Source organism: Delphinus delphis, chromosome 1 (genome assembly GCF_949987515.2).
Source record: "Delphinus delphis chromosome 1, mDelDel1.2, whole genome shotgun sequence".
Classification (NCBI taxonomy): Eukaryota; Metazoa; Chordata; class Mammalia; order Artiodactyla; family Delphinidae; genus Delphinus; species Delphinus delphis.
The window spans coordinates 132,500,809-132,512,720 of record NC_082683.1 but is presented as its reverse complement, the minus strand read 5'-3'; the positions used below and the strand labels follow the sequence as shown (position 1 = coordinate 132,512,720).

Here is an 11,912-nt window from a genome sequence, read left to right as displayed (position 1 = left end):
TCTCAGTGGGAAGAATGTTGATGTTAGATGCAACTAGTCATCAACTCTGGGTAGAAACAGAAGTGGCCTGAAATAAAACTATAGATAAACTCATGGGCAGTAGTGAATGGCATGGTTGGTTGATCAAGGTCCTGAAAGGAGAAAGATTGGAAAATCGAAGACAAAGAGGCCTAGTAAAAAGGCATGTGGATGAAAGTGGACAGGAAGTGTGAAGGTTTTTGAACTGCATGTTAACATTCAGCAGAGAACTTCTACTGTGGAAGAGGTACTAAACAGTTAGAATGAGTTGGTCAGCTGGTGAAAGCCAGCATCTGTCATTAGTCACTGTGATGTTGGCACAATGGAGGCGTGAACTAAATAGTCCTGGGAACAAGTATGGAGGCTATGTGTGGTTTCCCATGCCGATCTGATTACTGCTGCTGTTGAATGGTCCTTGGAGGCAGCTGAGAACTTTGAACAAACGCTTTAGAGTACTGATTATTCTCACCTTTTTACTGTGTTAGCTTTTGGAGGCATTTGTGTGCCCACAAATAGTGTTGAGACTGATAGGTTTTTCTGTAGGCCAATCTGACTCTGCAGTAAAACAATTTCCTCAGGTGCTCCCAGTAAGATCATTCAAAAAAAAATTATTTTTCTCTCACAGGAGGCAACAAGAGCAAGAATGCATCTTGATAGCAAAAGCAAGAATGTATAGGCTGAAGAAGAGTCATTAAGAATAAAGGGCGTAGTAAGACTACGTTTGAAAATGATATGCCCTTGTAAATAGAAAAATTTAAGGAATCCTCCAAAAATATTTAGAACTTATTAGTTCAGCAAGTTTTCAGGATATAAGATCAATATATGGAAATCAATTGTAGTTCTATACACAAACAATGAAAAATCCAGAAATGAAATTAAGGAAATAATCCCATTTATAACAGTATCAAAAAGGATAACATATTTAGGAATTAATTTAGCAGAAGTCTGAGAATTTAAGACCAAAAAACTACAAAATATCATCAGAAGAAATTAAAGATTTAAATGGAAAGACATGCCATCTTTATAAATCAGAAGATTTAATATTGTTAAGATGGCAATACTCCACAAATTGATTTACAGATTCATCACAATCCCTATCAAATTTCAGCCGCATTTTTTGCAGAAAATGACAAGTTGAACTTCAAAAACCCCAGAATAGTAATAACATCTTGACAAAGAAAAAGTTGGAGGTCATACATTTCCTGATTTCCAAACTGACTACAAAGCTAGGCTAATAAATACAGTGTGGTAACCGGCATTAAGATAGACATACAGAGCAATCGAATGGAATTGAAGGTTTAGAAATCAAGCCATACATTTATGATCAATAAATTTTCAACACATGTGCTAAGACAATTCTAGGGGGGACAAATCTTTTCAACACACGTTGGGACAAGTAGATATACACATACCAAAGAATGAAGTTGGACCCCCTTCTCAAACTACATACAAAAATTAACTCAAAATGGATCAGAGGTCTAAATGTAATAGGTACAACTAAAAGACTCTTAGAAGAAAACATAGCTGTAAATCTATGTGACCTTAGATTAGGCAATGGAGTTTTAGATATGACACCAAAGCAACGAAAGAAAAGAATAGATAAATTGGACTTCATCAACATTTTAAACTTTGTGCTTCAAAGGAACACTTTCAAGAAAGTGAAAAGAAAATCATACATATTATATGATTCTATTTATATGAAATGCTCAGAATAGGCAAATCTATAGAAACAGAAAAGAGATTAGTAATTGCCAAGGACTGAGGGGTCAGGGAGGAATGCAGAGTGATGGCTAATGGATAAAGGATTTCTTTCTTGGGCCAGGCAAATGTTCTGGAATTAGAGAGTGGTGATTGATGCACAACTTTTGGAATAAGAACTACTGAACTGTACACTTTAGAGGGGTGAACTTTATGGTTTGTGTATCATATCTCAATAAAATTCTTATTTGAAAATGAAAAGAATGAAGGGCAGGAGGGTGGATCTGGAATGTGAACATTAGGCTGACTCATCACTGTGTCTAGGAATATGTACCTAGGCTCATTCTGCCCCCATTTCTTAGAACATTACCCCACCTTTCTGCCTATCCATGTCTTCTACTTCTACTATAACTGGAATAGAAACTCTGCCTCTCTCATGTCTGTATCTAAAAATGTTATGGTAGTACTATACCGTGGTTCCCCATCAAGGAATTCAACTAGGAATCGCCTGCAATCCAGTACTTGCTAGTGGTGTGCTTAAGATGCGCTCTTTGAAAGAGACAGTCTAATGGGCATGTTAACTAGCCATTCTCTCTGATACTCCAACCTCTATCACTCTAATAGGTTACAGCATCAGAAACAATGTACCTGGGCCATGTGACCTAGGCAGGCACAGGCATTTTGGTGATGAGTGATGTTATTATATTCTCTGCTTTTTTAGAGGATCTATATAAGAAATATCTGTTTGAATGTCTTATCTATGTCTGCCACAGAACTGTAATTGAAGACCTTTTCTATTATATTACCCAGTGACCCTGATATAATGGCCCAGATGATAAACTTCTCTGTTTCCAGGAAGAAGTCTGCTTTTGCAAGTGAGTAATATATTTCTTTTTCCTTTCCTTTGCTTTCCTTTACTTCTTTCCTTCCCTTCCCTTTCCCCCAAACATAGAAACTATCTAATGTAATAGCTACTGTGAGCTTGCTCTACCCTTTATATGCTTTACCTTATTTTACCATCACAACATCCTATGATATCCACACAGTTATTGTCCCCCTTTTACAGATGTGCAAACTGAGGCTGAAAGAGATGAAATGACATATCCCACCCCTCACAATTGTAAATGACAGAGATGGGATTTGAACCAAAGCAGCCTGACTCCAGAAAGTATGCTAAGTCCAGCTTCTGCATTCACTTAGCTGTATAGCCTCTCCCAAGTTTTATTCTATAAGTCATCTGCAAAATTTTCAAATTAAGGGAGTGTACATACTAAATACATGTTTCTTTTTATTCCCCACACCTCTTATCTGAAAATGCTTGATAAATAACATTGATTGATTCATTCCTCCAAGTTTGAGATCCTTGGAAGAATGACCTTACATAAATTCTGGTGGCTGTTTTTATTAATGCTGCAAGGGTAGTAATCGCACAGGCTGGAAGAGAGGAGGACAGAATTGAAAACAGAAATAATTCATTCTATTTCTTAGATTAGGTGCCTAGAGGTGGCATGGTACCTTAGCAGTCTGAAGTTTGGGGCCTCTGGGTGCTTGCACATTGCTGCTGCGGATTTAATCATCTTGTCTGACGTATGTTTCTGTAGCGTGACAAGTACTCCCTGTCCCACTTATGAACAGATTTACTCTGATGGGCTTGGGGGGAAAAGCCCTTTTCTCAGCCAGCATGATTCAGCTGGTCTGTGGGTCTGCTTACCTGTAAACACATTCACAAGCAAGCTAGCTCTCAGCCCACAGAATTTTGATTTAGTTAAGTTTCCTTTTTTCTTTCTCTCCTCTCTCCTCTCTTTGCTTAGACTATTGGTATATATAGGTCAGGCACCTGCCTCCTAACTGGTTGAGAGATTAAAGACTAGGGGAGCACCAAGATTTTCATAAGTCAGGTCTGCACCTCCTGGCCAGACATCACTGACCTTTTGTTTCCTTAGCCCCTGTGCTTCCTAGGAGCCTCCTTTTTTTTTTTTTTTAAGAGTCCTGAGAACTGCAGGAAGATAATAACAGGCATACTCTCTAAGAGTTTGCCCCTTCAAGTATGGTCTTCAGACCAGCAGCAGCAGTATTGCCAGGGAGCTTCTTAGAAGTGCAGAAAATCTGGGCTCCCACAGACCTGCTGAATTCAAATTGCAGGTGAATCATACACACATTAAAGTTGGGAAGCCTTGATTATAGAACACTTCACCCTCCAGGAGAGGACGCATCTCCTCTAGCAAACAGATCTCCCATGGCAGTGCCTTGTGTCTTGGACTGCATAACAAGGTGCTGACACGGGGCTCAGCAGCTACAAATAAGGGCACCAGCCAAATGTAGTGTGTGCCTTCAGTGAGGCTCTGCTACTGTCATTGCTCTCCTCTGCCCTCCGAGAAGGGAGGCATGCGTTACATGTTAAATCTTTCCCTCATAAATATGTAAATCTTATGGAGACCTGGACGATTGCTTCCATAGTTATTAGAAGGTTCACAACAAATGTCACCCGTGTCTCTTCCAGGGAGTGATTTGCTCCCTTTCTGTGCTCTCCGTCAAGACTTTGCCCATCTCTACTAGAGAATGCACCACTCTGCTTTGTTTATGCATCCCCATCCCTCACATTATGTTGTACAATTCTTCCTGGCCCAAAAGAATACATAAAAGAAGGAAAAAGGGAGGAAAGGAAGGAGGGAGGGAGGGAGGGAAGAAATGGGATTGAGTTTTAGAGAATTGAAGGTACACATGTGTTCTGGATGTTGGAGAGTATGGAGCAAAAGTAGGGAGAGAAGCGAGTGTTCAGAAAGAGAAAGGAAAGAAAAATCTTAGGGAGGTAGGGATGAAGCTGTTGGGTTACAGATAAGGGGACAAACCAAGAATTAAGGTCGCTTAAATGTAAGTGTGGAGCCAACGTGGGAATCCAGATCTGTCTGACTGAGGGCATATGCGTGTTCTGTACCACACTGCTTTTAACATCATGAAAGGATAGCACTAGAATGTCCCCCAGTACCTGCATAGCAAACCCAACTCCCTCGTCCACAGGGGAGCAAACTCCCAGAGAAGTGGAGTGACTTGCCCACAGTTACAAAGCTGGCTGGTGGCAGAACCAGAACAAGAAACCAGAAGAAAGTTGTGTGTCTACAGCCCAGTCATACTACCTGAATTTTCCCATCTATCCTTCCACGTCTGGAGTTAAGGCCTTACTTTTGTGCCTTGGGTGGCTCCTTCGGTCCATGACCTCTTGCTCTTCTGTTGGAAGGAGTAAGGACTCTCAGGGCATATCAGAGTGTTGCCATGGTGACTGCAGCCTAAGGCCTTTGGAGGTTAGTGGTACCCAGATACCTCTAGCTTTTACACAGAAGATGTTTTGCAGAAAGTACCAGATTTGTAAAGATATTCAAAGTCAAATTGATGGTCTCTAGAAAATAGCAAGAAATTGGAGGCAGGATGCTGTAATTAAAAAACATTGAGCTGATAGAGTCATCAGGAAACTGGAAAGCTGATCCCTCTATCTCCGGCTTAGATGGAAACATGTCTACTCTGTGTTTAAAGCTTCTCAGGGGAGAAAGTTTAATCTTTTTTCTTTCACTTGTTATAGCAACTGATTATTTTTGCTAGAACCAATCCCAGAAGATGTGAGGATACTCTAACCTCTTAGTAGTCCTCTTATGCTTCCTGGAAAATGGTCTTCCTTCCCCCACCTTCACACTCCCAAGCCCTGAACTGGGTCCCTGTCATCTCCCAGGACCCAGACGTCATTTACTGGCAGAGAGAGGTAGAGAAGGAAGCAGATTAGACTGCTATTCCTAGCCCTGCTAATAGATACAACCTTGGGAAAGTTCTTTCACCTTTTCCTCATGTCAGAAATCAGTAGACAGGACGACCTCTAAAAAACTTCCAATTCCAAAAATCTAATCCTCTATTTTGCCTGAGGGCTAAACTTCTAAGACTTATTTCTTCCTAAGGGCATTTTAATTTTCATACAAAATATAATGGCAAAAAGATCTCTTTTATATGCAAGAGAACAGACTCACATGGTGAAATGACAGACATTGGAGGTGATTTTTGGGGGCAGGACAACATGTAGGCGATGTATTCCAACCACTCGTAAGGTAGCTCTGCCCATCATGACCCCTATTTTCGTATTTGTGAAAAGAAGCCAGGGACTGGATCTGAACTCTTCCTGATATCCAGTATGTGAAGCAATCTTCATTTCTGTTTTTGGCTATGGAGGCACGAGTATGCATTATATTATCAGCAGCAGGTATTAAATGTATTATTTAGTGTTAGAGGTATTAGTCTCGAACATTAGGGCATCAGATTAGCATTTGATGTATTAGTTCTTTGGGCTTACAACTGATGCTTGAATTTCCGATTGTTCTATCTAGTAACTGAATTGTGATTTGGCTCTTAATTCCACGATGAGTTCACCAACATTGACAAACCTAGTACTAATTAATTAATGACAATTCTTGATTTGCAACCGTGTCTGAGAAAAGATAACTCACATCTTCTGATTATTATAGACTCTTAAGGCAATCATTTGGGGACAGCCTTTCCTTATGGCATTTCTCAGCCTAGCTTTCTGAGAAACTCATGCTGAATTCATGGTTTCAAGCTTTTAAAAGCCTCTTAAGAAATCCTGCCCATCCTTTACCCCGCCCCCCCCCCCCACCCGCCGACTTCCTCCACCTGCCTTGTGGAAGCCAAGTCTTTGGTCTGCTGCTTTGATCCAAGCTCTTCTACACCAGATACCCCATCACTGCCTTGGAACGGAGGAGTCAGACATCTGTCACAGATATCAGGTAAGTAGGTCAAATATAAACATGTCTACTACTGTAATTAATTATTAATGTCTTTTAGACCCTCTATCAATATGGTACTTGCTTCTGGGCTCAGAAGGGCACTCCTAAATATTTACCAACGTGTAATAGTACTTTTAGATGGAGTTGATACACTCAGCTTCATGGTTTAAACCTTCCAGCAGGCAAGCAGTGGAAATCTTTGTAACTAGATGCATATATTTCTAAAACCATATCATACCAGCATCTTCCCAGAGCCTTCCTAAGACAAGGAGTCTGAGGTAAGGAGATGCAGCATCCTTCCTAATAACTCTATAGGTGGGCTTTTCCCCCCGTCTGCTCTCTGATTCAGAGACTGACAGCTGAGGGTTCCCACCCCTCAGCTGTGCGACTGGCTCAGGTGGGATGTGCGCCCTCGTGTACTGACTCAGTTCCCACTGGGACAACTACCTTCACGCTACTGAGGATGCAACTGCTAATTTTGTGCACAGCGCTTTCTCAATTGCTTTCCTCCCCACTCTGAATATTGCTGTGCACGGTGTGCCTTTAGTTTGTGGGTGAAAGCCTCTGCCCACCCACTCCTACAGCATATAGATATGCACACTCAGAATGCTACAATCAGACTCTCCTGTCTGCCTTACACCTCTCAAACCCCATCCTGGGAAGGTATCAAAGCCTTCCTACCAGTTGCAACCCCTTTCCCAACAAATGCACACTCCTTTGGCACATCAACACCCCCACTGATGAAAATGACATCTGTTGGTTCCATCTTCCACAGACGAGGAGCTTGACATAAACTGCCCAAAGTAAGCAGCGGCTGAACCAGAAATAGGCAGCCAATACCTGTGTTCATCCCTAAATCATTCCATCACTCTGTGTTTCTACAGTAGAAGCCTTCAGGGGAGTTGTGAAGAAAGAAATGCCCTAGGCTGCTTATCTATCAAGGATTTCAGGTCCTCCTGGATGGATGGGACAGTAATAGACTGCTGAATTCCTCTCTTTGCAAAAATAAACGAAGATGGCTCTGGGCAGAGAGACATGACCATCCTGTCTCCCAATTCATTTTGTACCGACCAAGATGTACCACAGGTAAGGAATGAGGTACTTAGTATTTACATGGTGACTTTCGCCTGAATAAGATGGGGGTTGTCATGCCTACACACTGTACTTGGATCATGTGGAGAACAGACAGAGAATTGGTTCTCTAAAAGATCTGCTATAAAATGCTTCTCATACCACCTGGGGGAGGCACTAAGGGAGAATGATGCATTGTTCTGTGTGGCTTATGTCAAACCTGACTTTTAGGCTGGGAAAGTAGTAATCAGACAGAATGGAGAAAACCAAGGCCATGTCTGCATGGTTCCCAATTTCCTCAAAGGCAATCCCAGACCATAAGATGCAGAAGATGAAAACTTCTCCTGATGTCCACAGCAGTGCAGGCAAAGAGAAACCCCTGTTAGCAGGCATTTGCCCTAGGCACAGAGGCTACAGTTCTCCTGGAAAGCAAGAACTTCTCTACTACTCTCCTGATAGTGGCCTATCCTGGTTGTCAGACCTGTGTTAGCCCTCACACATGGGAAAAAAGGAGGTGGGCAAGCCAGGTAACTCTCTGGAGTTTTGCCTCACTCCATTCTTTATTTAATGTCAATTTCTCTCTCTCTCTCCCTCTCCCTCTCCCTCCCTCCCTCCCTCTCCCTCTCTCTCCCTCCCTCCCTCTCTCTCTCTCTCTCTCTCTCTCTCTCTCTCTCTCTCTCTCTCTCTCTCTCTCTCTCTCTCTCACACACACACACACATTCAAGCCAGACATGCATGCACTTGTGTGTACACAGATCAACCAGCCTCCTACATAGCAATAGCCTCCATCCATGGACACCCAATTTTTAAAAATCCAGGCAGCCCAGGGAACTATACTCTTTTTTTCCCCTCTCTTTTCTCTCTCATTTTTTCCCCTAAAAAACAGCCTTTTTAAAACATATATATATTAAACCAGGCAAGTTTTTACTCATACGTTCATGTGGCTGGAGCAGATTGACAAGAAAAACAATCACAAAATAAATATTTTTTGTTTTTTTGTTTTTTAAAAAGAACATTTCCTTATACATTGTCTCTAACTTGACAGAGCTGCTTTCTTGGACAGAACAGATGCTGTTGGGAGAGGAGCTCTGGCTGGACCACAAGGGGAACGTGGAGCCAGCCAGGCCCTGACACTGGGGAGGCCAAGGAAGCAAGGGGGCCGAGGGAGAGGGAGGGCAGCAGGGCTGCCTGGCTGCCCTGAGTGGTCCTCCGTGGGTGTCGCCTCCTGTTTCCCCAAGGGAGCTGGCTTGAGGAACGGTCTGTGTCTGGAGGGCTCAGAGGAGGCAGCGAACAAAAAGTAAGAACCACTGTGGGGAATCATGAAACAACGCCATTTAAGAAATCTGGCTAAAAAGAATACAAAAGTGACTCCACGGAGGGGGAGGCGGTGCTCCCACCTCTCCCATTGTTGTTCCCTCTTGCTTTCTTGAATGCTGAGAATCACTTTTAAGAATTTGTGTGTAGCACAGTTGGGCTGGTTCCTTTTCTGAAGCTCTCCCTGGCTCCCTCTCCTTCAACTGCATTCATGAGAAAGCACCGGCTTCACAGATACAAGGCTGCTGAGTGCTCGCCTCCCCTTGTGAGTGTGCGCGCGTGTGCACACGCGTGGTGTGTGCATGTGTGCGGCGGCTGTTTCCTTCTCTCCTGCCTGCTTCAGTTCAAGCCCCGAGTCCCATCTGCTGGGTGCAGTCTTAAGGGAACACCCCGTTGGCACTAAGGTGAGGGCTTAGATCTTTGCACCCCGGATTCATGGATCCCCTCCCTGCCCGGCACTGGAGTGGGTCCCCCATTAGCTACAGAGTTTGCCTGTCTCATACTCCACAGGGTTTGGCAGCTTGGAGTTGAAAGCCCTCAGAGACGACTGGATCCTGCCCACCTCATTGTTGGCCAGTTTGAGCCGATGCCGGAGCAAGCAGGAGAAAAGGTCAAGCCGCACCTTGCCAGGTGGGGAAAGCTGGTTGACCCGGTCCCTAAGCTCGATGAGCTGCAAGAGGGCAGAGTCCTGGGAACCTTGAGTATACGGGTAGTCTAACTGGAGAATTAAGTCCCGGATGGCATCCGGGTCAAAGGGCAGGCTGTAGCCAAAGACCTGCAACGTGTTGATTTTCATGTAGCCCAAGTTCTTGGAGGGATCGGTCATCTCCAGAGGCTCGTAGTAGATCGTCTCATTGGAGCTGTCGTCCAGGGACTTGATTCGGCTCCGTAGGTAAACATGGACTGTCTCAAAGAAGGTCTTCCACCTGTTGCCCAAGGTAATAGTCCAGTTTTGGCACTGGGCAGCAGCATCCACATTAGTCCTTTCCCAGTCTGGGAAACTGCCCTCGTTCACGGGCATGAACCAGCTCTCAGAGTGGCTACCCCCAAAGGGGTTGACGTAGATGGCCATGACAGGCTCCAGGGTGCTGTTCTTGGTGAGGCAGATCTGCAGGGACAGGGCCAGCATCACGTGCACCAGCCCGGGCTTGTACTTGTTGCTCTTGAGGGTGAGCAGCATGCGTTTCCTCCAGGAAGGGTCGAACCAGCTGCCCAGGCGCATGTCATTGCTGATGAAGATGGAATGCACCTCGATGCGGCTGTCCCACTTCTGCAGCAGGTACTTCAGCTCCAGGTCCTGCAGGTCTGTCTCCAGCCCCAGAAAGTTCTCCAGCGACTCGGCCACCTCGGGGCGGCACAAGCCCTGGGCGAGCACGTAGCCTGGGTTGCAGCTCCCACAGCGTGTGCTGTTGTCTGGGGCACAGTGGGCACAGGCGGGCCCTTCGCCCAAGGCACAAGGGATGGGGCCCTGGCAGGAGGACTGGTCGTAGGGGCAGGTGCAGCTGTGGCTCTGTTCCAGGAAGGTGCCAGGGAAGGTGCTCTCTCCACAGTAGAGGAGGGACTGGATACGGTTCCACCAGTAGGACAAAGACCTTTGGGAGGGGGGATAAAAATGAAGCAAGAGTCATAGGAAGCCACACACTGCTGCTTCCCTGAGGGTGGCAGGAGATTTGACTAATAGGTGATAAGGAAGATAAAAGCCCCAGGTTCTCTGAATGACAGAAACCCTACTTTACCCCTTTGGGATAACCAAACAAGTTACTTCCTCCCTCCAAGGTACCACCTCATTCCCTTATTCAAAAGCCTACAGAAGATCTGCAGCGCCTTTCGTATCCAATCTAGTTTTCAGCCTCTTAAATAAGATCTTCCAACAACTGGCTCTCCAAACTTTCCAATGTCATGCCAACCTCTTTCCCCCTTCACAGTCTCTGTCCTTTCTAGAAACCTCCCACCAAGGATAGGACTTTTCTATGGCTGGCTCCCTCTTAAGGTTTAGACTTCAGCTCTTACGATACCTCCTCAAAGAGGTCTTCAGCTACTCCCCTGTCCAAAGCACCGCCCAGTCCCTCTCTGTCACATCACCCTGCTTTGATGCGATTCACAGCAATGTTCATTATCAAAGTGGACTGTGTTTATTTATCGTTGACCTGTTCAGAGATGGCTTCCCTGCATATGCCGTGAAAGCAGGGACCCTGCATTATTCCCCAACGTATTCTCAGAAACTAGGATTGTTCCTGGTGCCTGGTAAGCATTTCCTAACTATGTGTTAGGAAAAAAAAAAAAAAAATGAACCTTTCTCAAATGCCCTTGCCGGTCTGTCCTCTCACTCATATGTCCCTCGTTACCTGTGCCTCAGTTAGAAGTGCACCCCTGGGTTGCTGTGAGGGCAGCGCCCCCTCCTGGAATGCTCTGGCTCCCACGTACCAGCCCACTTCCATTTCCTCCCACACAATCTGGCCAAGAGGTCCTTCTCCTGGGTGGCTTTTCTCTCTGACCTTTACTATTATTAGACCATGCCTTTGATTTACGGTCCAGGAACATGCTTTTAAGTGGCTGCCACATAATAATTTTATAATTTTGATGTTCCTGTATATTTATTATATCTTCTCAAGTAACAAATATCCCTCACTGCTTAATATTAGGACATGCGAGGTGGACTTACTAAAGGCTTGTTGGATGCACGTGTGAAGGAGCGGATGGAGGCATGAGGGCCTGTGACAATCCAGCCCCACTCTGTTCCCGAGGGCACAGGCCCTCCGCTCGCTTCCCTCCTATGACTCAGAGCAGAGTCACTTGCTGGAAACAATCTATTGTGTGTGTTTCTCATCATACGCAATTGGTCTGAAAGCTTTAACTCCACCCTTTTCTTTCCTAAAAGACTTACTAAAATAGAAATGAGTAAGTGAGAATTAGAGTATTATTAGAATAACATTCGAATCGACTATAATTTATATAAAAGTAAAATTAGCCTCTCTGTTTTTTTTCTCTCTCTCCCACTTCAGATGCAACTCATAACTGAGAATGACACGC

The 11,912-nt window shown here is 44.5% G+C and overlaps 1 protein-coding gene across 1 annotated transcript in view; it reads right to left on the bottom strand.

Moving 5' to 3' along the window:
- Positions 1 to 8,461: 8,461 nt before the first annotated feature.
- Positions 8,462 to 11,912, bottom strand: part of BRINP2 (BMP/retinoic acid inducible neural specific 2) — a 117,687-nt gene continuing 114,236 nt past the window's right edge. Inside the window, exon 8 of the mRNA XM_060009723.2 lies at positions 8,462 to 10,474. Within this exon, the coding sequence (XP_059865706.1) occupies positions 9,358 to 10,474 (1,117 nt within the window). The 3' untranslated portion in view covers positions 8,462 to 9,357. The remainder of the gene's footprint in view (positions 10,475 to 11,912) is intronic.